The sequence below is a fragment of the Ursus maritimus genome, unplaced genomic scaffold (assembly GCF_017311325.1).
Source record: "Ursus maritimus isolate PB19 unplaced genomic scaffold, ASM1731132v1 scaffold_1, whole genome shotgun sequence".
In the NCBI taxonomy this organism is placed as follows: Eukaryota; Metazoa; Chordata; class Mammalia; order Carnivora; family Ursidae; genus Ursus; species Ursus maritimus.
This window is the reverse complement of record NW_024423343.1, coordinates 63,823,850-63,851,306: the sequence shown is the minus strand read 5'-3', so window position 1 is coordinate 63,851,306 and position 27,457 is coordinate 63,823,850. Positions and strand designations below refer to the sequence as shown.

Genomic DNA, 27,457 nt, shown 5'->3' with positions numbered 1-27,457 from the left:
TTTAATTCTCTAATTATCCAAAATGGACTTTATTATTTTCATTATTATTTTATGGCAGAAAAAAACCCCAGAAACTGAGAGGCTAAGTATTTTACCCAACACCATATACTCAGTGAGTGGTAAAATTTGATTCACTGAGACTTGAAATACTCAGCTCCTAACGCTGTACATACTGCTTTTCAGAAGTTAAAGACAATGATTTTCTTATTCCAATGTAGCAATGCATTATAGTATGTATATTGCAAGATGGGTTAAAGTTACTCATAAAAAGCCACTTTCAGTCTGCCAAGAATTGGAACAAATGGATAGAAAGGAAATGTGCTAAGTTGGTAGAAGATTTGGGGATACACCAGAGATCATTAGTATGGCAAGGATATGATAGGCCAGGAGGTACAGAGGATCGCAACTCAGGCTAATAAGTGAAATAAAAGCCTGACATTGACCATAGAATATTAGTAACAATAAAAAGGGGTGGGGACAGCAATGTTCTGTAAGCATCTCATACAATGGAAGCACTCATAATAAGAAAATATACTGAATAAATAAGATGAAGGAATAGCAAGCAAAGGAAGAAATATCAATGGCAAAAAGCACTCAAAAACATGTTTAAACCGACTAGTAATAAAAGACATAAAAATTAAAATTAAAAACAATTTTCACTTATCAAATATGCAGTATTGAAAAACAGAATGTTTGATGCCAGTGAGCCAGCAGTGCCCTGGGCATGTCTGTGTGGATGTTATTATGAGTATGATTATGAGCATGATCAGGCATATTATTGGGGGAAGCAAAATACTTTAGAAATTAGTCAAGAAAATAATTAAATACTCATTTTTTTTCTTTTGCACAAAGACTTTTGACAAGGCACTATTTAAATCATTAAGGATTAGAAACAACATCAATCATCAATTTGTTGGGACATGGTTAAGTAAATTATGATAATGTATATACGAAGACTTATGAGAATGGAAAAATACTTACATTAAGTCAAAAAGAGAATTTATAATTATATGCAACACCTTTTTTTTTTTTTTAAGTAGACTCCACACCCAGCATGAGCCCAACACCGAGCCCAATCCTGGGCTTGAACTCATGACCCTGAGATCAAGACCTGAGCTGATATTAAGAGTCAGAGGCCTAACCGACTGAGCCACTCAGGTGCCCCAAGAATTTATAATTGTAAATAAAATAATTTTGATACGAAGAACATATGTAGAAAAAGTATGAATAGAAAGGCATTAAATGTGAATAGTGATACTCCCAAGTAATGATATTTCTTTACTTTTCATATTTCTTATATTGTGCATATATGATTAGGATGATAAAATGGGCTTTATAAATGATAATAATAAAATAAAGAGCTGTTCAATTCAACCTGGAACTAATAGTTTATAATTAAATAACAGGGAGAAGGAAGTGGAAATTATACAAGGAACTGATGAAGGAAAAGAAACACTAAGAGAAGTTTATGTCTTATGCTTAATTTATTGCAAACATTCTAAGGGTTTTCACCAGAAAGTATATTTTTAGGAGGGGAATCATAGGGATAAAACAAGTTGACCTTGGAAAAGGGGCATATGCTTGGGTTCTTTTCTAGTTTTTTTTTTTCCTAGTTGTTCTTTTCCAAAGGAATGGAAATGTGGCCCCTGGCTCTAAAATAAATTTATTTATTTAAATTTTGTATTTAAAATCAATCAATTAATTATTAATTATGAATTGATTAAAATAATTAATATTTATAAATTAATAAATCAATAAAACTAACAAATTAATTAATTAAAATAAAAAAGAGGAGAGAGGTTTTGTGAAATTATGTACAGGAATACAGAACACCGTTGTTTTTGACTTTCTATACCCTGAAAAGAGATGGGCAGTGGGTGGCAGAAGGGAAGGGCGCAAAATAGATTTTAACATATATGCCCACTAGGCTTCTGAATCAAAGTACTCATTTAGTGGAGAAAGCACTTCAAATAATTTTACTATCTTAGGGGGAGATAAAATACTAGAAATACTTATCTTCTTTTTTTGCTGGTTGAAATTATCTATGATGACACCAATAAACAGGTTCAAGGTGAAGAAGGACCCAAAGATGATGAAAATAACAAAGTAAAGATACATGTATAGACTTTCCTCATACTTAGGCTGGAGTTCCACCTACCAAAGGAGAAGAGTTTGTAAAATATCACAATATGTTTTGTTGCTGGAAGTCGTTGGTGCTTTTTCATGAGAATAGAAAAGAAAATGCCTAGTAATACTTAGCAGTACTTTTTTTCCCCCTCTGAATCAGCTACCTCTAAAAAAAATCTCTGAAATTAGCCTTTAGAGATGTTTTCATGTAAGAAAGTATAGTTATTATAACACATTAGAATCTATTTTTATAACTATAAATACAACTAGTATCTTGCTATTCGGATGGTAGAGTGCTAAATTTGGTAAAATTTTTTTAGTACTGAATTTCAATAATTTAAAAATTATTAATGAAAAATTTTATTCCAGATAATATGTATAGACTGTGTTTAGGACACAACCATTTGTGTGTGCATGAATTTATTTGGCAAACAAGAATTGAGTTATTCATTTAGATGTTTAGCGTCATACCTTTAACATTACAATAGTCATTGAATTTTTTAGATTGAGTAAACATAACAAGACATCCATCTTATGAAACCTCAATTGATAATTTAGTCTTTGGATTGGACTTACAGTAAGTTATCAGTGAGCTACCATATATCCCATAATAAAGGGTAAATGAGTCATGATAGATAGTTTCCTAAAAATTCATGTCATTCTAAAGATAACAGAGTTAAAACCAACCAAACACACAAAACAAAACTGTAGTAACAAGTGAAATAACACAATTCTGGAGGATATCAGGAAGGTACTCAAATAAAATTAAAGCCCTTATGAGAAGTGTACATCAAAAAAGATAAGTGAGCTCTATCGGGTCAGTTTAAAGAGTACTGAGACAGAAGTTATTTTTCACGATAATAGACTAAAGAGATTGGATTTCGGAACAGAATGAGGAAGACAATAGAACACACTAAATTTTTACACAGTTTTGAAAAGCAGAGTTGGAATCGCATGGATTTCAGTTCTCTCCTTGAAGCCTAAAAGAGGCTATGATAGGAGAAACCAAATAAAGTAGGTCTTTCCTTTGGTGATACAAACTTAAAGGAAATGTGACCACTGAAGTGATAACATCATTGGTAAAGGCTCCAGTACATTTACGGATGCGAAAATCATGTAAAAGAATGAATCTGAAAGGGATTATTATAGAAATCTAAGGCTGCCTGGACAACATCCCTAACTTCACACTGTCTACTTGTGGAGAGTAACTATACATTTCAACTACTGATAGCAATCATGTATTTTTTCACATTTGTTCCTACACACCAAAATTATTGCCGATTATATAATTAGTAGAGAAGAAGAAAGCAAAATAGAAAAATATTCAACGGAAGGATATTCATCAGTTATTAAATATATGAATGTGTTACTTTAACTTTGGAAAGAATTTGTTTTGATTTATTTCAGTAAGATTTTTCTTTTAAACACTCTATACTTGAATATTAACTTGAGTCGTATTTTTTCCTTTTTTAAAATAGTCATCATAGAATCATCCCATTTGGCTGCTATCCTCTGTTGAATTAATTTTAGTACTTAACCAATATTACAAAAAGGCAGGATATAAAGAATACTTACATTTCTGGAATCAACCGCTGCATACATTATATCCATCCATCCCTTAAATGTGGCCTATTAAAAAGGACACGCATGCTTTACTTTGGAATAATTCAGACCTGACGTTTAATAAATATTCTTACTTATCTATTTTTTTAAAAGGAACGTTTTTGAAAGAAAGACATTTCAAAACAAATTTTACATGGATTTTGGACCAATACCATATCTTAGTAAGACTTCATTTCTAAAACACATAATAAGCAAAATGGTTATTTGATATATCCTCTTGTTTGACAACCAACCCACAAATATTTCTCAATTCTTAAGAGTTCATGGAATAATGCAAATTTGAAATGCTATCAAAATTTGGTAGAATACTTTTAGAAAGCTTCACAAATGCCAACACACTTGACAATATGTGTAACCGCAAAACAATTACAATTTAGATCTCCAGTCATCCACTGAAATCTATCGGCTAGGTGATGATAGTGACTGAGAGTTTAACATTTCTCTTGACCTTAACACTCTGAGGATCATCTGAAAGTGAGTTCATATGGGCAAAAATAATACAGTAGACACTTGGTGTTCCAGATTCAAGACAGATCCCAAGTCTAATAACTTACAGTAATTTGTTATTTGTCATAGGACATACATTTTAAACCCTGGAAGTCTGAGAGGATTGTTCTTAGCTAGTGAGCAAGTCTAGCAAAGCTTTTGGCAACTGTATTCCAACACATCTTTGTTTTCATAACACTAACACTTGTGAAGTGGTGGATGTCACGGGAAGAAAACCAAGGAAGGGTGCGTTTGATGGCAGTGAAGAGAAACTAATGATTCTTAGCTAGAAAATAGAAGCTGTTTGTATGTCAGAGAGGGAAATGTGGAATGTCAATGGCTGAGGTCAACGATAGAACAAGTCCATTACACACTAGGTATAGGAACAGGAAAAACGTGATTCGAGGAACCATTTCAATGAGTTACTCATCAACAGAGGTGATTCTGTATAAAGCCAACTACAAAGTAGTACTTTAGAGTTTCTTCAGTGGTGGAATTTATTTAATGGCTTCACGCAAGACCTTTACCCGACATTTTTAGAATTACTCAGCATTTTAAGGAATTGCTTGAATTTTTTTTTCTTTTCTCAATTTTACGGAGGAAGTGGTATACTTCAGTGATATTTACAAGTGTGGTTATTAATTAAGGGTTAGGATAAACTCTCAAGAAACTGTCATCGTGTGTCCACTATAAGATTTAAAGAATTCATACTTGCCAGGTTTTTTAAATCCCTATTTTAATCGCATAAACATTCAGAGTAAGTCAGAAACATCCAGAAGAGAAATAGGAACTTCCAACAAGAAGGTGGGAAGAACTTGTAAAAGAATCATAGTTCAGACACCTCTGAAAGAGATGCAAGAGGGTTTTGACCAATACAGGTTTGTCTGCTTGGTTAGTCTCCTGGTTGAGCAACTGAAAACATAATCCTGGTGAGTAGAAATGGATTTCTGCCCTAAAGCCTCTGTAGAAACACAAGGAAAGAACTTTTATAGCCTTTTTTTTTTAAGCTGAGTTTTCAGTGGCCAGAATAGAGCAGGATCTTTCTGTGTTTTTCAAACAATCTGGATTCTGTTTTTAGCCACTACTTTGTTGTGATGCAGCTCCTGCCAAAAGCAGCATCAAATGCAAATCCTTAAAGGGCCACCACCTCTTGCGTTTTTATAAACTGTGAACTATTTTTCTATTGTGTAAATCAGGCTTAGGAACCCAGCAGTAAAAAGCCCGAATATTTAGATAAAATAGACTTCAGTAATTGCACTGAAAGGTCATTTGAAGTGAGACCACAGCTGCTTGTATTTCATTTCTGTGTTCAGGCTCTACCCTGTGCTATTTCCATTTCATTACGAGGGTCTCACCCTAAAAGCTAAGTGTCATTCCTTCCCCGATCTTCAGTCCAAATCATACAACTCAGTAGCAGTTAATTGCCACCAATTAGTTACAACCCAATCAGGTGTGTTAAGTGTGTATGTTTGGTGAGGGTGATCCATCAGCGAAAAAAGCTTTCCAGTTGCAGTAGGAAAAATAATAGCAAACTTAATGATTAATCAACTTGTTCATATGGGAAGAGAGAGCAATATAGGCAGGAAGAGAATAAAACCTTTGGTAGGAACTGAAATAGCTGGTCACTATCAACTATGTCTGCACTGCGTTTACATGGACCCAAGCTGCCACCCATCTGGGCTCATACGCTTGTACTCATAAATCAAAATTAGAAATAAAGTATATTATAAACTTTCTTCATGATAACTAATCTCTCTTCTTAGTAACATAGATGTATGTCATTACTTTGTTATTATTCCAAACAATAAACAAATTTCAGAGAAAAGAGTGTTCACTTACAACTTGAAGCAAAGAGAGATACCCAAATCCTACATTATCAAAGTTTACTTTCACATTTTTCCATCGGGCAGTCTCATTTCTTTCTATGAGTTTTAGGCAATCAGAATGATTATTCACTTCGCTGATGTCAAACATGTCACCAGTTGTGGTGTTAATACAGTGGTAGAATTTGCCAGCAAACAAATTTACGCCCATGATGCTGAAAATTAGCCAGAATATAAGACAAACCAGAAGCACATTCATGATGGATGGAATTGCTCCTAAAAGGGCATTCACAACCACCTAATACACAAATGGAAAAAAAGAAAAGTCAGAATTCTTACTTATTAAAAAGGAAAAGACATTTCCCTAGTAATCTTTAGTATTTCTTTTTCATTTTTTTCTTTCTCTCTTTTTTTTTCTTTTCTTTCTTTTTTTTTTTAGTATCGAGACTATTCTAGGACACATAAAAGCAAAGTAAAAAAAATCTTAAAATGAAATCCATTCATTCTTAAGCAATACATTTAGGGAAACAAATATAGACAATATAACAAAGAAACAAGAAAAAAAAGTTTAAAAAATAGAGAGGGGGAAGTTCCAAAAGGTTAAAGGAAAGGCAAAATCAGAGGAATTTGCTGCCAGATGAAATTAGAATATTTGTTGTTTATTAGAAAAAAGAGAAGTAGGAAATCCTAATACAGAAGATTAAGAAGATTAAGTTTTTAAAAAAGGCAACATATTAAATAATGAAACTAAAATATTTGGACATAAGTTGGTTTGACCAATATACTTTAATAAATTTAAAATTCAGATGTATAAATATAAAAATCTTATTAAATGCCTACTATAGTTTTGTCCTTAATTATTCATGCATTGCTAAGACTAATAATTTTTGCATAAGAAGCAAGACAGTTTAGCATTATGTATTTCATTAGATCATCACATCGTTTATTTCAAGCTCCAGTCATATCAGTTGTTTCATTTACTGAGTTTAATTCAATAAACTTATTTTAAATGAAACATAATAGAAATTGGTTTCTTAGGAAAATAAGAAAAGGGGGGATGCCACACATAGGTCCCAAATCTGATGTGATTAACATCAAATTCTGTGCTAAATAATTATCTATTCTTATTCTATGGGAGCATGTTTTTTTTTTTCACCCTTTTATCTTAATTTTTGGATCCCAGATGAAAAGATCTGAGTTTTCATATTTGGCAACACTGGAAGGATGGTTTTCCTTGCCCCCTTCTCGACAGCGCCCATTGGAGCTGCATAGGAGTAGCTAGGAGGGAAGATAAAGACGGGCCCTAAGACGCTCGTGAGTGACAGAGGATGCCTCAGACTTGCACATTGTTGGCTAAGTTACTCCTACCTGTGTACTTCTATTACTCCTGTCAATCTGATCCAATGTAAACAATAAGCATCAAAATATCTTCTATCGGCCATTTAATGCCAGTGTATTTTTAGAGCAAAATCTTTTGATTGCCTGTCTGAAAAATTAAATACATGAGCCAATTCCTTACGCTTCTGAGCTGTGTTTAAAGTTTTCAAAGAACTCTAGGCCTTCTGGGGTTCTAAAACAGTGTGCTAAGTGGGTCCAAGGAAACAGTAAAACCACTGTTGGCAAAGGTAAGGAACTAAGCACAGACATTTATGTTGGTGGAGTCATCTGGGCAGACCCACGTGACACAGCCTATGCGGCCTACCAAACGGAACAGGCACCTTACCTTATCTCATTTCCTGTCTGCAGTAATATAGTTGATCAAATACATCCTTATTTTATACTTCATTTTAAATGTGTGTACATACTTAGATTTCTCCTGGATTCAAAATTTGATAGCTGGAATCAAGTTAGTGATTTCCCTCCTTTTCTGAATATTTTGCCTACCATCCAGATTAAAAAAAAAACAACCTTATTTTTAATGTGTATACAGAGTACACATTGGAATGCACATTTTTACCTACAACAGCCAGTGTAGAGCATGGGCAGAAAACTGGTGACCTATACCTATTTCCTGAAGTTCTTTTTATGTCAATCTCTAGCTCCCATACTTGTTTCTTCAAGCCCTTTCTCACCTCTGTCACTTCTTTCCCATCTTCACCGTTCCTCCTAGCTCTGGCCTCTAATAATTCATACTGGCACTACTGTCAGAGTCCTCTTTCTCCTTCCTTTCATCTATGTGATATGAATTCATCATCCCTAAGTCTCGCTTTAAAATTATTTAATTGACCATCAAATATTTTCCTTATGTTGGTATTCAAATCACCCCACAATCTATATTTCTAGTTTAAACTTCCCTAGCCACCTACCCTTATGCCAACCCAATTGATACAATTACCAGACAACTGAGATGCCTTTGAAATCCTTTGCCCAGTATCCCCCTTTCTGGAACATTCTTTCTTCTACAAGATCTAGTTCACGTAGCACTTCTTTCATGGAGCCTCACTTCACCCTCCATGTTAGCCTCCAAAATAAAGATGAGCGTTTTCTCTTTTGAATTTAAGAATCAGAATTCCAGTGTTGGCCAGGACCATAGAGACAATTAAGTATGGTGTTCTCTGTTGGCAATGAGAAAAATGAGGCTAAGATGGATTAAGCTCAGAAAGTAGACTAGAAGTAGCATCTAGTTCTTGCTCTTTCCACTCTACCTCACTCGTTCTCCTTAGAGTTGCTCCCACTTATCTGGTTCCCACATTGCCTGTATTAGAGTTAATTGTGTTCCTGTAATCTTGACAGACAAGAGGCTTTTTCTTTTTTTAACCTAACATGCAAAAATATATTTGTGAATTCTCCAAGGTCTTGAATGTTTCGAATATGGGAATATAACAGAGTACTTTGAATAAGGGAAAAAAATGATTGAATGAATGAGTGAAGTAAAGATTAGCTTAGCATTTATTGATGAAAACATAATTTTTAATGTTACATTGGATATGAGATGAGAATAAAGAGCCGGGCACAACAAAAAAATTGGGGGTTAGCCAGTAAGTCTGAGAGGTTTACTTTGAAACTGGGGATTAGTTTGGTGTTAACATGAACTCTATGTAATTCATGAGGCAAGCAAGTGCTCTGAAGCAGTCTTTCAGGAAATAATTTGCAACGTTGGCATACATTTGGTCCAAAGAAAAGGTTTATTTTTATGAAGATAAAAGAACTAAATACTGGAAAACTTTTGGCATAGTATTGGGAAATTTACTATACAAAGGTCCGTCATATTTAAAATTTCATTAAATTAAGCAGTAAAGTTCAGAGAAAGGATTGTCTTTTCCCAAGAGCCCCAAGCCATTCCTTGGCTCAGCACAGAGGGAGGTGTATTAATTCTTTTCAGGCTCTAGGGAACTGCAGTAATTAGTTCCCATGAGGTGAAGGCACTGGGCAGAAATGGCCTGAATAAATTGGAAAGAACAGATTGAGGTTTCAGGATGCATAAAAGAAGATGTCTAAGGATGGAACCATCTTAATAAATTAATACTAGAGATTGCTTCTTCTCACAAAGGTTTTGCAAAACGTCATCAATAGAATTTCTCTATTTGAGCACAATCCATTCTTATAAAAACTCTTCCCGTATCTGGTTCATTATCTGCATTTTTACTAAATCTATACAAAATGAAGGATTGACAATTAAGTATGCAAATTAATGTGAAGAATTTTGATACATGTAGAAATGTCTTGTCAGAGCAAATTATCTCTGAACTTCAAATGATACTACTCATGGATTCTAATGCTTCTTTAATCTAAATACAAAACTATATGAATAAAAATCAAAAGCAGGCAAAATAAAATCACACATTTTTAAGTATGAAGAAGAACAATGGAATCTTTTTTTAAATCTAATGACTACATTTGTGTTATGGGGTTTAATTAAGAAAATTATCTTAGAAAGATATGATACAATTCCCCAACAAAATCTCCAACTTTATCTCTCTCAAAAATAAAAACTCTCCTTGTACATTTTTTTTAAACTTCAAGAATAAACAAAATATAGATTCATTTTTACTTATGTTTTCATTGTGATATATTCTAAGATCCTAAAAAGTTATTTGGGAGTGACTTACTCTAAGAAGTAAGTTTATGCATTAAATTCTATTTCATACATATGGTAAGACATTTCTGTTTTATTTCTAGGTAGCTATTCTAGTCTGTATAATTCAAATATGTGGATCTCTTTATATTAACTTTTCCTCATTTAAAACACAAATCACATGTGCTGACTCAACTCTTAATATATTTTTGCCTCATTACATTTTGAAAATAACCCTCGTAAGTTTTCACTTAACAAAAATGAATACGGTCATGCAATCAATACCAGTCTTACAAAAGTTGGAATACTGAACCTAGCATCTGCTCACACATATAAAACAAGGCAGGGAATTGATTGCTGGTATCTGGATGGCCATTTTCAGGATCCAGACCAGTGTAAAAAATGCCAAGAGTTTTATGCCTCAAACAGCATCATGGATCAACAAGTTAAAGTTTTCACGCATTCACTCCTAACCCCCCCTCACCGATCAGATAATCTCCCCATAAATGGATAAATTCCATATATACATAACTAAATCATATTCAGTGACACTTAGTAAAGAAATCAACAGTTGGTGTTCAAATCCACAGAGGGTAAATTCACAAAGGTATTTTTCTCAAAAGAAAATTTAAGACAATTGAAAATAGGGGATTAGAATATAGTGTATTTTCCCTACTGCGGTGCGATAGTACCCTTCCCAATCCCTCCCTCATCCCACTACACAAAGTCACAGTGAAAGGATGAAAGGTAGCAAAAGGGGTAATACAGTACCCATAATAAAGGGCTGAGGGGAGGAACCAGCGCTCCACCCCATCCAAGTTGGAGCAAGATTATCCTATATAAAATAGAAATATATAGTTTGTTATTAGTTAAAAATCTAATATGACAGAACATTTGGTGTTACTTTATGTATATGATTGGTCTCTGCTTTCCTATCAATCAAGACTTGAGTTCTTTTGAAAAAGAAGGTATCTAAGATTTCTTAGATTAGGAAAATTAAAATACTAATTTAAGTACAAATTTTATTTTACCCTAGATATTCATGACATCAATTCACTCAGTTCAATTTTACAAGTTGAAAAATTTGGACTGGAAATTTGAAATACAATAAATGTTTAAAAGCTGTCAGCCAGAAATGTGCATAAAACATGCAAAACATAAAGTGCAACGTGATGATAATTGATCACTTTCTAACTTCTTATCAAGCGCTGTACAACATGCTTTATTTGGTAATGTTGCATAAAAGCACATGCTTAAAAAAGTGACAAATCAACAAAAATAAAATGAGTGCTTGATTTACACTCTGACACAGCTACTGTGATTTTATGCTGCTAGGGAAAAGAATAAAATGAGAGTTTCTGAATATATTCAAATATCACTTCCCAATTATAGTCATCATTATTATCTCCATCCTCACCATCATCCATGTTTACATTTTTTAGAAAGTAAAAAAATAATAATAATAATAATAATAAAAAAATCCAAACACTAGAAACACAAAGATAGAATCAATAATCAGGTTATTTTGTCTCTACAATGCCAAACATGTATTGAAATGATCAGCCATTTTAGGGTTGTGTATAAGCTGTCACAAGAGGCAAGTAACCATATTCATAAATCCTATAATTTAAAGATGAGTTCATCTCCTATCAGCATCAATAAGAAGTTTATGTTTTTAAAATTCTCAGTTGCAAAAGTTAACCTCTCCTTATAATATAAAAAGCATTACTGATCAATAATTACAGATAAGGTTATTTCTGTAAAAATCAAAGGTAGACACGCAAGACCAATGTTGTTACGGAAATAAAGTGTTAAACATGGGAATCTCTGGCCATTTGAATCACGTATTTAGTACATTTTGAAAAGGTTAAATTCAAAATGTTTATAACAGCTTCATATAGCATTGTTCAGATTTCAGAAGACGTTTAAAAGGTATTACTTTGATTCAGGCAATATGTTTTCAAGTAGAATGTATACAAATATTTTTCTCAAGAAACGGCCAGTCTGAAACAAAAGAAAGTGACATTTTCATTGGAAAATAAACTTAATTTTTACATACCCTGGAGAGAATTTCCTTTAACATTTTAGTAAAAATGTGAAGATCTCTGTGAGAAATAAAATAAGACTGCATTATATTGTGTTAAATTGTTTCTAATGAGGAAAAAACTTTCTATATATGTTAGGGAAACTAAAGACAAGTCTCATGTGACATTTACAATAAATCTTATTTTAAAAAAACACGTAAGGCTATCAACAACCTAGAAGACGTAATTGGAAGTCTTCAATACAGTTCAATTTCCATAAACAACTAAACCTTAAGCAGAAGAAAAAGCAATGTTTTTCTATTGGAATCACACTTATTAAGCAGCTTTGTTTTGGTAAAAGAAAATTTGACTTTTTTAAAAAAAGGAACTACTTTTTTAATGTTCTACGTCTTATATATCAATGCTTCGTGAATTTTAACAAGGCGTGGAAAATACTAGATCAATAATGGCAACATTTCTAGTCCATAATGAATCATAGGGAATGACAGAATATTTCCTTGAAAGGAATAGTATAACATTTTCTGTAACTCAAGTGAAATTTCAGTTATGCTTAATTTATGAATCATCTGTGGTAATGAGTCAAAATTATATTTTCTCTTCATTATATTATAAATGCTTTATTTATTGTCATGAAAAATTGTGTGGATTTACATATACTCTTTAAGTTAGTATTTCTACTTATATACATTAAAAAGATTAAGGCAGTTATAAATTGAGGCTATATTAAACATAACTTTTAAAAAAAAGTTTAAAGTTCAGTCAATATTTAATAGCTACCCTTGAATATATTCAAATAATGCAAACTTTGGCATTATACAGACAAAATTTTGACATTTAAAAATTGTTTTCCTTTACTTTTATACTTAGACACGTGTGTGATTCACATTATTTTCGATAAAACTCATTAAATACAATTTAGGTCATCACAAATGAGAAGCATATAACGTAGACTTCACTTCAGTGGATTATTATCATATCATTACACATAGTACTTTAATAGTGCATCTGCTTTTTTTTTTTTTTTTTTTTGTATACAGGTTTGTAAGGAAACTCCCAAGATGGATTAGGAAATAAAGTCATTTAAATGAGCACAGCAGATAAATGATATTACATCATTTCACGGGAGGCCTAAGTTCTCTTGCATATCACCCAGAAGTCAATATGCAACAGATAAAATGATAGAGTAGCAATTTTGCAAGGATTTGCCATTCCTTTTGCATGCATGGGTTTTCCTTTTATAGAATTTAATGTAATTAATTTAATTTTTACTATACGTAATACTTCAGGTTCTTTCATTTTCCTTACCCTCATCCCTTCAAATCGTGATAAGGCTCTTAGAGGCCTCAGAGCTCTTAGTGTCCTGAGAGATTTGATGGCACCAAGTTCTGAGTAACCCAAGGCATTTGCTGTTAAACTGACCAGTGAAACCTGCACCAACAAATAAGTAAGGAAGGAAATAAATAAAATCATCTCTCATTTTACTATATAATATAATAAATACAATTTTTTGCTTAAAATTTTAAGAAAGTGTTTTCAGCTTGATGCAAAAAAAGTAGCTTTCAGGATGTGAATTAAAGCTAGCTGAATAAAAAAACCTTAAATGTCATGTAAAATATTAATTGTTAAACTAATTTATTAGTAGAGCAATTAGTTAGAAAAACTAGATTAAAATTAATTTAAAAAAGGAAGAAATTCAGGAGTAAGAAAAGGTCATTGGCTATCTTCCTTTTATTTTATTAAGTTGTGGTGAATTTAGGGCTTTGTATGGCTAGTGATAAAATACAAAAACTGCTATTCCATCAGAAAAGGCAAGACATCTCAATCCTGCATTGTATGTTCAACTAATTATAACTGATACTCTCAAAAATTAGTAACTTGGCACATTGATTTCGCAGTTGATTTCTGAAGGTGAGTTTGTTTGTCTTGCTAACATCTGTGTTTTCTCCGATATTTATCGTTATGTAAACAGCGTAACTTAATAAATAAATCCATCATGAAACTTCCTCAAATTTTTCTATACTAACTTACAGCTTCTGCCACAGTTACCTGGCTGAAAAGGGATAATCAACAAATATTTGCCAAGTAAATAAATCAATGAATTTATTTAATTTGTATGAAATATGAGAGTACTAAGAAAGAAAAATGTTAGGTGGTCTAATTCTCTAAATAAAGAATGTACCAAAACTCCATATCCAGAGTTACAATTTCTTTGGTTTGAAAGGGGCTAGTATTGGACAGTTTCACATACATTGGACACTATTTTTGCAAAATTTTCTATTTTTAAGTGTATTAAGTTGCCTTATATTTAAATATACTTTTTATATTACTTGCAATGTGCTATAACTTTTTTGCATTTTTTAGAGAGATACACTGATCCTTATGAAATAATTAAAATAGAACATTGAAAAATAAAATATTATTATTGCAAAATGACAAAATCTCTACAGAATTATTTTCTTGATATATTTCAGGCTATTAAATTTACTATTTTGTATACCTGAAACTTATGTAACATTGCATGTCAACTATACTTCAATAAAAAATAAGTAACAAGTAAGTGCTTATAATCTAGTAATTAAAAAACCCAACTTATAATAATAAAATTATCATTCTTTCACTAAAATTTCAGACATGTAATAAGTATAATAGAGAAAAGCAAAGCTCACAGAGTTTCAAAAGAGTTAAATAATATTTAGATTTAAAATGTAGTGTGAAAAATTATGAGTTGAAATATATAATTTCTAATGAAACCTCGATGTTAGAAATTTTTTTCTTTTATAATGATGAAGCAATTATTCTTTTGAGGTTTTTCTCAATTTACTCATTTCATAGTAACATTGGTAAGCTTTTCAAATAGCTCTGGTTTTGCTTTTGTTCAGAATTCAGGAGATACATGCATGACTTAGCTCTAGAAATACTTTCCATGGTAAAACTGTGTAGTCCTGCTGGATTTTACTTATTATCTTTTGGGGATAAAACTGTTGCCTATGAAATCTGCAATATTTTGGACACACTTTTCTGAAGCTGAAATTATGCCAAATTGATAGCATGAACCATTTTGTTTAATAAATCTCAGAGGCAGCCACCTGTTTTAGGGGAGATGAAGTATTATTAGTCATTGGGCATGTAAGTTCTGTGAAGGGCTGTTTGGCGTATTACAGGCTTGCCACAAATTGAGTCTACATCCTAGGGAAACTCCTGCCGCTGCATGAAGCAGAATTTTCCCTACACTTTGTACGCTTTACTGCCTCTAATGGAGTGTAATCTATATAATCTACTCTTTAAATCTAAGTTTTAAAAACTTTGGGTAAATCAAAGAGAATTTTAAAAAATTGACGGTAGCTCCCACCACCATCACTGTTTACGAGAGCCTTTAATACTGTACCTACTAATATCAGTTTCACAGAGTTAAGAGACAAGTAATTTACCCACTGGCACACAGCCGATCGGCAATGGGACTAGGATTCAAACGCAAGTCTGCCTGACACAACATAAGGAGTTTAAGCAACATACCCTATTTCACCACTTTCCCAACAAACTGCTGTGTTATTTTCTGCTTCTTATCCTAGACAACCACCACAGATCCCATCCCCCCATTTCTAAACCAGCACTAAGTCTATTTCGTACTACAACACTATCATTCAGTGAATTAGGTTAATGTCTATTAAGTAGCATAGCCTGTCAACACAGCATCCTGGTCAGATTCGCCATTCTAGAATTAGAACACGGGTCAGACAAACTACTGCTTGAATGTAAAGACAAAGATACAAAGGATACCTACATCCACAATTAAGAAGTCCAGCCAACACCAGGCATTGGTGAAATATGTTTGATAGCCATATGCCACCCATTTCAGAAGCATTTCCAGAATGAAAATGTAAGTGAAAACCTTGTCAGCATATTCCAACATTGTCTTAATTGTCTTTCGCTGATCAATATATATGTCTTCAAATGCCTATAAAGAAAAGTTATATATTTTAGCTTTCTAAAACTATTATACCTTCTAAGCTATTTTTCTGATTATATATATATTCCCTGATTTTACTTTTTTAAATTTTTTCTCTGATTCTATATATATACATATGACATTCCATTGGACTAGGAGGGCAGAGGAGTAGTAGCTATGGCTATTTAAAAAAAAAATTTTTTTCCTCTCAAAGATCTTTTAATGAATCAGGGGAAAGTTATATTCTCCATTGATCTTAGAGCCAGAAGAAAGAGGTAAAAGCATAATTTTCATGAATTAATGTGACTGATTTAGGAAACATTTCTTGATATCATATCCTGATGGTGCTGCCCCAACTTGAAATTATTTATTCCTTTTGTTTCATTTCTTTTGCTTTCTGCTGTTGATTTTTTTGCCATAAAAAGGAGGTTGAAGAAATAAAAAGTGGAGGTTTATATTTTTCATAAAGTAGAAGTTGTAATCGAACATGACATTGCCCAATTTTACTACATAGTTGGGCTTATTTGTCCCCCTCTCTTCCCTTCACTTTGTTAATATTTTATATTTCTCAGCAGAGATATGGTATGACAATGATGATAAGATGAAAATATATTTCATTGAGATTGTGATATGTGTTCTTCTAATATGAACCTCTCTTTATACCTTTCATCTAACTCTCACATTTGTTTCAGGGGCAAAAGACTATTTCTTGTATAAAGTGGCATGCAGAGAAAGTTTATGTCATCAGAGATATGCAGGAAAATATAGGCATATGTTCCAATTATAAATGTAAGTTAAAGAAACTTAAGTGATTGTATTTCAATCAGACAAGTTCATTCTATCTGTCATCTAACTATCTATCTTATGGCTTAAGTATTCTATTTGTGTCAGTGTTCCTCTAAAATGTTATCTATATGTTATGCTTTATATTTTTGTAAGTGATTTTCATACAAATATAAATTAATTCAATGCAAAAACCATCTTTGTATAAAGAGAAAGCAATCTTTAAATGAATCGCTTAGGCATGCTGCCCAATATTTTTTGTTACCAATATTCATTGTTTCCTGAGTAGCATAAGAATAGTGGACACAATTTAAAAGGGACAGAGAAGTGGTCTCTAAGGACTTATTGACTGTCCATAAGGAGATAATACCATTTAGAAACAATATTCATCAGAACTCAGAAGTTATATATTCTCTATCACAGGACTTCCAATAGCTACACTAAGTTGCCATGCTTACCTTCTTATTAAAATATGGGCTATTGGATATTTGTATTCTTTGGTTATAATGGATAAGCTGGAGGGACAAATTTTCTAGGTTACTTTATAGTAAGCAAAACTTAATAAATACTTAATTAGAAATCGTATGTATACATAGTAGAAATAAATCCAGAAATGCATAGTTAAAACATTAAGTCTATGATCTGGAAGATAGGATGTGGGGTAATGAAAAATGTGTTGGAGACAGGTAGAAGAGTGGGTGGGTGGATGGATGGGTGGTAAGTGAATGGGTGGATGGATGGATGAATGGATATAGAAATGTGTATTTATTTAAGGAAGAAGTCCTAAGTAGAGATAACAGTTTGAGATTTATCAAACAGAGGTAATGGCTGAAACCTTGAAAATGAAAATGAATGTCGGATGAGGGTTTGGGGAAAAAATGCATTGGATACTAAAACAGTGCAATAGAAAGGATTAATAAGTCATCAGTATTAGATTATCTTAAACTTTATATTGTACCACTTTTGCTTAATATTCACTTACCAGTGCACCACTACTAAGGAGAATCATGAAGACAATGAAGGTCTCAAACCAGTTATGTTCAACTATTCGGAAACACGTTCTTCTCAGATTCCACCATTGTTTTCCCCTCCCTTCCTCCACACTGATTTGACAACATTTGAATCTTTGTACACAGCCTGCAAGTATAATGTTCAAACAGGAGTAGATGAAGTAACTTCTGCTGCTTCAGTAGTATTCTTTAGCGTGTCCCTGATTCATCTTCTCACTACAATTACCATCTCCATCTTCCTAGGGTAACTCACTAAGCCTGGAGTAGTAAGAGCACGTTCATTAGCTGTGTGAAGCTGTGAAAATTATTCCACCTCTTTAAACAGTTCCCTGGCTAATACTACCTGCTTTTTCGGCCTCAACTCTTATTGTCCAAGAAAGAACTTGGTAAAGTACAAACAAATGTAAAGTATCTTTGCCTTGCACTATGCCATCCTATTGCACTCTGTTGGAGTCGCTCTAGCAGCGGAGTTCAAAATGAAGATTAGTGATAAACAGAAAACTTCCCTTAAAGAGGTTACGGAATAATAGTGTAGATCTCCCCAAACAATGCTGGGTTTGTTATTGCTATGCTTTCTTGTGGTGTTTCTAGAAGAGCTCATATAATTTTCAAAATTGATTTAGTCCATTAAAGTGTGATTTCTTGGTCCTGCTTTGATTTGTCCTTGCCTTCCTTATACTGCTTTTACTCACTCAGACTACCTGTGATTACCTTTGTAAGCTCCATCGAGGATACAAATAATATTTTTTAAAAGGCAAAAAGAAAAAAAGTATAGCACATGGGCTTGCCACCAAGAATCTTACATTCTTGTTTTCAAGAAAAGATATAAGCTCAGGAACCCCCACCTCAAGGCAAAACAAAACAAAACAACCCACCTCAGAAAGACCCCCAAAAACAAAAACAAAAGAGAAAAAAGAAAAAGTCAATTATGCTGGAAGAAAAGGAAGGAAGGGAATGAAGGAAAGGAGGGAAGAAAAAAGACAGTAAAGATACAACAGTTCAAAACAGAAAGAGAAGAGCTCTCATAAGATAATATACAAAAAGTTATCAGGTGAATTAAATGGGTATATTTATGAATAGCTGTTGAGAGGAATAATAAGGAATAATAAGCTCTTTTCCACAATGGTCAGGTGAAAGTAGTTTTGAGTGATGTGTGGAATTTATATTAGGAAGTACAGGGAGACAATATATATTAGGCCTGTGAAGAAAAGATCACTAAATAGAAACCATGCAAATATATTCATATCTTCAAAACTCAAATTCCCAAGAAAATCAGACCATGGGAAATGCAAGTCATGGGGAAAACAAAGGTCTTAAAACTGTTGTTCATATTGTACCAGGCTCAGCTAGGCTCAACGAGGCACTGTTCAGGTATCAGAAAAGGGGCTGTGCTTATTTCCTGCTTCGTCCAATAAGCTTTGGAAAATGATGATTTTGTTAAAAAATACAGTTCAGCATTTGCAAGTCATTTAACTTTAATAGTCAGAAAGTTATTTTTAAGGTAAATTCTGTGTATGAGAATTGTGATTAGTGTTTCAGATGCCACTCCTTGTGAAATCACCATTTTATTTAAAAATATAAATTACTAGTTTTGATTACATTAAAAATAGTTTTCTCCATGTTATGATCTTTACACATAATGGGCAGAGTTAACCAAAATAACAATAGATTTAAAAACTGTTAGCATTTTGGAGGTAATTGAAATAGATCTACTAAAGTTTCTATTCTATTATGAATGGTCCATCTTGGGTGATCAACAGCTAAAAACAACTGCACTCTATAAAAGGAAGATTAACATGAGGGTCATTTTCTTTACCTTCAGTGAAACAGGCTTCGGGTTCAAGGGTTTCCTCAGGTTCCACTACAGGCTGTTCTTCTGCAGGTGCACCAATGTCCACAGTGCTGCCTTCAGAGGAGCTACTGCTTTCATTAAGTTTCTGTGCGTGAGATGGACATAAAAAGTAAATCACTTTAATTTCCATAACTAATAGTCTAGAAAGAAAAAACAGGAGCTCTGAACTGATTTTGGATTCTCCTTGAAGTGAAGAGATTTTAAGTTTGAGCAAAAGACAGATTGAATAAGAAAAGGAAATAAGGAAATTGTCTGTGTTATCTCCTTTTCTATTATTCACAATGTTAGTATGAAATCGAATTGTTATGTTATGAAGTTACAAATGGCCATCAGGAACATGTACTAAGGAAACCACTGAATTAGAGAAGCCCCAGAGGGAGGGTGAGGGGGAAGGAAAATTAGTATAATTGTTCTCTTTTTACAGATAGGGGAACAAAAGCTCAGACAGGTTAAGTAATTTGTCTAACTCATATAACCAGTAAATGAGAAAGCCAATACTTGAGAGAATTAGTCCTGAGCCCAAAGTCCATGCTCTGTCTTCTGTGCAATCACGCTGTTTCTGAAACAGTGTATTGACACACATAATTTTTCCATCAATTTAAAACTGAAAACAATCTATTGAAAAATAGCAAGATTAGTCCAAGAGGTGAAGAGAATCTATAATTCGATCTTGAAGTGGAAAACAAAAAACAAAGACACCTGTTCACATCACAAACTAATTATGGAATTTTATATAATACAAATATTCAGTATCTTCATGGAAATTATTTCAGCAGCTGCAACAAGCTAGCTTTTTGGTAGCTGTAGACATGAGTTCTATTTAATTTTTGTTTACAGTAATTCTGCCAAACTAATTATATACTTGTTATAAAGCAAATGTCACAATAGTAACTTATGTGCAAGCGATAATAAAACCCTTTGTTATATAGTATTACTTCAACTCACAGGGAAATTTGGGTTTTTTTTGTTTGTTTCAAGTTTTTATTTAAATTTTGTTCGTTAACATCTAGTGTAATATTGGTTTCAGGAGTAGAATTCAGTGAGTCACTAACATATAGCACCCAGTTCACAGGGAAATTTTTTAAAGTAATACTTGAAAAGTCTTTAAAAATTTTGGACAAATCCACCTTTTGCTTATCACAGTTCCTCACATATGGTGCCAAATATCAGCCTCCATATCAAACTTCGGATCCATTACTAAATACCATTATTAGTCATCTGGATTTCAGATTTCCAATCAGCAACTGAGTATATTAAGGTAAAAAGATGTGAACCTAAAATAATATGAAATTAATTTTATCAAATGCCTCCTGGTTGCCTCCACAAATAGCCTCCTCTGACGTGTCTTGCCTGGATGAGGATAAAATAAATTGTCACCTTTTATTTATGCCTAGAGTTACTCCAGGTCTAACTAGCTCAGATTTTCTACAGATGAGTGTGCTATTGCCAATATATCAAACTTTAGTCTTAAGAATATTCTTTAAAATTAGCTATTCTTCTTGTACAACCCCAACTTTGTAATATGTTACCAGTTACTAGGTATAGACAAGTGATCCTATATATGCTTACGTATTAATTTCCAAACACTTCTCAAGCAACGGAAGTATATTCTACAGTCGGCCTGAACTAGTGTAAGAAAGTAGAAGTGCGCCTCATGTCACCCAGACTCCACATGCTCTCAATTAAAGTCATGACTTTTTTTTCCTATCCTATACCTACTCCTTTAACCAAGTTCGATGCTCGTTGTTTGCAATATTGTTCTTTGAGCAAACAGACTCAAGTTCTCCTTTATTCTTACTCTTTTGCAATATTGACAGTAATCTAAAGTCAAATTTGTTAAATTTTACCTTTGAAATAATACTTCTCTCAGTCTCGTCTTCCAAATTCCTATGACCTTTCTGTTCATTCTTGTCATTTCTTTGGAGAGCTATACTGAATAATTATCATCCTCATTCTAGCTTCACCTAACTCTAGAGCTTTGTGGACCACAAAGCCTGCTCTATGCTAGATGCCCAATAAATATTTGGCAAACGAATACCTCTGTTTCATATCTTATTGCCAAATAAAGCTTTTTGGCTCCAACTTAGCACTCCAAACACATTTCCTAAATTTATCCTTCACAGAAGTTGTGCTTTAACCAAGGTGAACTTCTTAATGCTCTCTGGCTGTTGCTCATAGTGGTTATTTTTGCCCATCATTGTGGAAGAATAATAATCACCCCGAGATCATGACCTGAGTGAAGGCAGACACTCAACTGACTGAGCCACCCAGGCGCCCTCATCTAGCTTTTTATATCCAAATCTAATTCTGCATTTGTTATTCAGAAATGCTTCAAATAAAAACAAAAGGGAGGGGGCGCCTGAGTGGCTTAGTCAGTTAAGCATCTGCCTTCAGCTCAGGTCATGATCCCAGGGTCCTGGGATGGATGGAGTTCTGCCTGGGGGGGGTTCCCGCTCAGCAGGGAGTCTGCTTCTCCATCTCGCCCCTGCTCATGTGAGCTCTCTCTCTTTCTCAAATAAATAAAATCTTAAAAACAAAACAAAAGGGGGGAGGGAACCTTGCTTCTTCACTTCAATTGTTTGCTCTGCTATGGTACATCTGGTCTGAGAAGACAGTGCAAGCCCCAGGGACTATTATAGGTTGCCTTTCCTTCTTTCTGGGCAACTGTTCTTGGAAAGATAAAATCAGAGTCATTATGTAAATATAATGTATAGAAAAATTTAGCCAACATATTTTGAATTTTAAAATTTTAGTTTTCTTAATATTTAAGTATTATCTAAAACAAAAAAATTAAATTTGGTTCATTCCTGCTTAAAAATAACAAAACAAAACAAAACATACCTTAACCAGAAAGAAATGTCAGTGCTTTTTCCAGAAGTTTACACATGATGTAAATACATGAGTATTAGTGTGAGAGAGAAAAAAACAACCAAAATAAAACAGATGCAGAAATGACTGAGCTGAAGTGTGCCGAATAAATAAATTTTAAATTAATGAATTAAATCATAAATGTATTAAATAAAAATAGATTAAAATACATAAAAACATTAAATACACAAAAACATTAATGAATAAGGACACCAAGACCTTTCTCTCAAAGACAAGATAATTAATAAAAACAAGAGAGAAAGACACTGAGATGAAACTCAGGCATTCTTATAAGTTCTGCATAAAAACAGTGCATGCTCAGTCATTGATGCACTTCAGAATTTAGAGAAACGGTGCTTTTGCAGATGATAAACTGTCCTGTTACATTCTCAATCGGCAGTCATGTAAATCTTTAATATTCATTTTGCAATAAAAGGTGAGTATCTGTCATTATTACAGAAGAGAGGTTTCCAACCTATGTTCTGTGGAGATGTAGACTTCAACCCTACGGGGAAGGGGAAGGCGGACCAGGCAAGTTCTCACTGTAGTCTTCTACAACTCACAGTCTTTAAGGATTTGAAATGATACAAGAGAGATGTGATACTGAAAATGATAAGAAGGCAATGCAGGGACAAACCTGGACTCAGGATGAGATAAGGCGATAAAAGCTCAGGGTGGGTATGGCTGCTGGGTGTGCACAGATTAAGTCATAGGTGCTGGGTCTATATCTAGAAAAATCCGTGATCATCTCTGGCCAAGGATGGGAGAAGCAAAAGTAATAGCTACTCCCACTTTGGAAACAGAGAAACCACTCACATAAAACTGGGCTTTTAAGTTAATTTCTCTACTAGCTCTATGTACAATATTCATTTAATCACTAAACATTTATTGGGAGATACTATATTCTGAGATTCGTGTGAAGTCTCTGTCTCATAGAAACCCTTCATCAACATAATGCATTATTTATCTGGGTTTTTTTTTTTTTCTTTTCCTTTGTTGCTTTTTTTTTCTTTTTTCTTGGCCAAAGTGAAATGTATAAAGTACTTTATGGTTACTTTAATATTAATTTATTAAAATTAAGGTTAATCATTCTTAAGGTTCATTTCGATTATGTTTTTTCTTCTGTCAATTGTCCCTGTCTTTTGCGTATTTTCCTACTGGAGCGTTTGTGTTCTTATCAAATGGCAATTGCGCTTTATAAACAGAAAGTCATTTGAGTTTCCTTAATGTGTAATATTTGCCAAATGAATTAGTTCTCTACTGCTGTGTATCAAATTGCCACAAATTGAGCAGGTTAAAACAATACCAACTTATCACGTCCCAGTTTCTGTAGGTCAGAAATCTGGCGCTACGTAGTCAGCTGCTGTACTCAGGGTCTCACTGGAAAAAAGCTAAGGTGTTGGCTGCGAATGCAGTTATCATCCGAGGCTCGGGATCCACCAACCTTATGGGCTAAGGGCAGAGTTCATTTTCTTGCAGTTCTAAGACTGAAGTCCCTACCGCCCTGCTAACTCATGGGCTTGAACCCTTCAGCAAGTAGAGGCCACCATAGTTCCTTGCCACATATGCAGTCTTTCTTCTGAGCCAGCCAGAGCATCTCTCTCTCTCTCTCTCTCTCTCTCTCTCTCTCTCTCTCAATTACTCTTATGTGAGCAGTGGGAGAAAACTACTCTTAAAGGTTTCCCCTGATTAGGGCAGGCACACCCAGGATAGTCTCCCTTTGGCCAGAAAGGGAACATAATCACGGGATGACATCTCATCATAGCGGCAGGTTTCGGCTGCGCTCAGGGGTGGGGATTACACAAGAGCAAGAGTCTTTGGGGTCATCTCAGGATCTTGCCAACCATACCAAAGTCTGTATTTTACTGGTTTTCTTTTCTAAGAATCACCTGCTATCCTAATATCATCTGCTACATTGATAATTCATTAATTTCTCTTATATTCCCTTCATTTTGCTTAATTTCCAATTTCTCAAACTAAGTTTTTTTGTCATGTTCTTTCATTCTTTCTTAAAAAAAAAGATTTTATTTACTTGAGAGAGAGAGTGTGTGTGTGCGGGCACAAGCGGGGGAGGGGCAGAGAGAAAAGCAGGTTACCCTCTGAGGGTGGAGCCCCGACTAGGGGCTGGACTTGGGGCTCCATCCCAGGACCCTGAGAATATGACTTCAGTCAGAAGCTTAACTGACTGAGCCACCCAGGACCTCTCATTCTTTCTTGATCATTCTTGTCAATATTAAGACATTCAGTGACTGCTTGGTCCTACTTCACAGATTCTGACAGAAAATGTTCTTATTTTCCAAATAGCTATTTATATATTTTATTTGCTCCTTAACCCAATATTTGCTTAGGAGGGAATTTCTTAACTTTCAAATGGTTAGAACTTTTTCTTTCATTTTACTATTGACTTCTAGCTTACCTGTATTGTGATTAGATAGTAACCCTTTATGATATCTTCTATTTTGAATTTATTGAGGTTTACTTTGCTATCTAGTGCATTGTTAATTTATATAAATATATACATGGGCACTTGAAAAGAATTTTCTGCACGTATAAATTTTGAGATAATATATACATCCATGACATTTACTTTTATTACTTACATTATTCAAATTATCAATGTCCCTATTTAATTTTTCTTTACTTTGTTTTATCACAGGCTAAGAGAATGGTATTAAAACACTCACAACCATTTTTATGTATTTTTATCAATATATTCTTACATTTTTCATTGTTGAAATCAAAGATGATATACCTCTGAATTCTTTATTTCCATTGTAATAATAACACAATTACTCAAAGACAGAAGGCAAAGATTTTTAGGTGTGTGGCAAGAACCCATCTCTAATAAAATACTAAAAAAAATGGATAACAGCGAAAATAAAAACATCCTCAAACAGTACTTTTGTTGATTTAAAAACCAATACGGTGGGGCACCTGGGTGGCTCAGTCGGTTAAGCATCTGCCTTCCACTCAGGTCATGATGCCAGGGTCCTAGGATGGAGCCCCATGTCTGCTTCTCCCTCTACCCCTCCCCCTCCCCTTTCTTCTCCCTCTCACCTTCCCTCTCCCCCTGCTCATATGCCCTCTCTTTCACTCACTCTGTCTCTCAAATAAATAAATAAAATCTTAAAAAAAAAAACCAACAAGGCCAATTAATTCTTCCTTTTTTGTTTTTAAATTCAAATTTAATTTTACTTTGAAATTCACCATCCAAATAATAAAGCATGTGTTTTTGAGAGTAATAGACTATTTTAAAAATCCATTTTCATATTTATTAAGCCATTAATCAAAATTTAATTTACCAATGAGCTAGTTCATTTGAAAATATGTATATTTTCACATGTGACGACTTTCAAGCTAAATTCTATACTGACCTGTACTGTTCATGTATTTTTTGCAGGCTGACTTAATAAGTGAGCTGAGAGAATGCAGGGACCACATCACATCTAAAGCATCCACTTTGTCTTGTACACCAGGGCATTCAATAACCACTTAATAACTACAACACTGATAGTAAGAGCATTTGTCCTCCTCAGTGGATTTATATAACATTTGTTGCTTTTAAAAAATGTTCTCTACCATAGCAAATGATTTTGACCTTGAGGGTGAAGCAAAATAAAGCACAACAAATAAAATAGTCCACAATATTTTTAAAGAGTAAATGATTACATGTTTTTTTCTTGTTCTCTGGCTTGATGTTAGGATGTTTATGCTTTTATTTTAGACTTCATTTGCTACAGGAAGCTTATTTATAGGGTTTAATAGTTCAATTTATAAGTGATTAATTTATTAAAATATAAATCTGGAATTTAAGGGCCAAAAGAATACAGAATGTGTGTGTGTTTGTATTTTTTAATACTTATTTTTAAAGATTTATTTATTTTAGAAGAGAGTGAGAGAGTGTACATGTGCACACATGCGCATGGGGGGAGGGCAGAGGGAGAGGGAGAGAGAGAATCTCAAGCAGACTCTGAGCTGAGCTTGGAGCCCAATGCTGGCCTCCATCTCACAGCCCTGAAATCATGATCTGAGTGAAATCAAGAGTTGGATGCTCATCTGACTGAGCCATCCAGGCGCCCCAAAAGCATTTATTTTTAAAGCTAGGCACGTATTTTTTTAAAGGTGGGCATTTTATGTTGTTATATATATTTAAATACATATATACATATATATCTTAAATCATATATAAATGAGATGTTCTACAACATCAAAATATTAGTATTAATATTTTATTGTGTATATTATGCATTAGTAAATATTTCTAGTGTACACAAGCATATTAAAAATTTAAATGACCCCTATTAAAAACTCTCAGCAAAGCAACAATATAAGATCAAAGAAAAATATACTGTACCGAGATTTAGCATTTCCACAGAGTAGCTGGAAAACTCAAATATTAACTCATTAATTCCCACATCATCCCTAAAGCCCAGATGATTTCTTCATCAAACTGTGGGCTGGAAGGGAAGTCTTCAGTGCATTGCTCATATTTACTAAATATTAACTTGTTCTTATCAACTGTGAAATCCAGTGTTAGTCAAACACTTCACCAAGGTAGAAGGGAAAGTGGAGGAATATAGCTCTCATATACTCTGAATTCTGCTTTAAAGTATGTCAAACATGAATTTTCTATTGACGATTAGATAGAAAAGAAATAGAACACCTCATCATATACTGGCCAACAGAAAATTATTATAATGCAAATAAGTTAGAAACAACAAAAAAAGTCTGCAAAATTGCATTTATAATTCCCAAGCTAGAAATCAAAGTTGTAAATCAAATGAGTATTTTCCATTGTTAAATTCACTTCACTGAAATGGGCATAGAGTCTCTAGTGTTCTTTTGACATTAATTTTTCATGATAAATGATAACATATTT

At 33.5% G+C, this 27,457-nt stretch overlaps 1 protein-coding gene across 8 annotated transcripts in view; it reads right to left on the bottom strand.

Annotated features, from left to right (window-relative positions):
* The window catches only part of LOC103659521 (sodium channel protein type 1 subunit alpha), a 74,260-nt gene that overhangs the window by 5,557 nt on the left and 41,246 nt on the right, over positions 1-27,457 (bottom strand). For all 8 annotated transcript variants that reach the window (XM_008687048.1, XM_008687049.1, XM_008687051.1 and 5 more), the window contains 7 exons: positions 19,675-19,795; positions 17,831-17,985; positions 15,901-16,074; positions 13,425-13,547; positions 6,076-6,357; positions 3,703-3,756; positions 2,017-2,154 (listed from right to left, as the gene is read on the bottom strand). In XM_008687048.1, the coding sequence (XP_008685270.1) occupies positions 2,017-2,154; positions 3,703-3,756; positions 6,076-6,357; positions 13,425-13,547; positions 15,901-16,074; positions 17,831-17,985; positions 19,675-19,795 (1,047 nt within the window). The remainder of the gene's footprint in view (positions 1-2,016; positions 2,155-3,702; positions 3,757-6,075; positions 6,358-13,424; positions 13,548-15,900; positions 16,075-17,830; positions 17,986-19,674; positions 19,796-27,457) is intronic.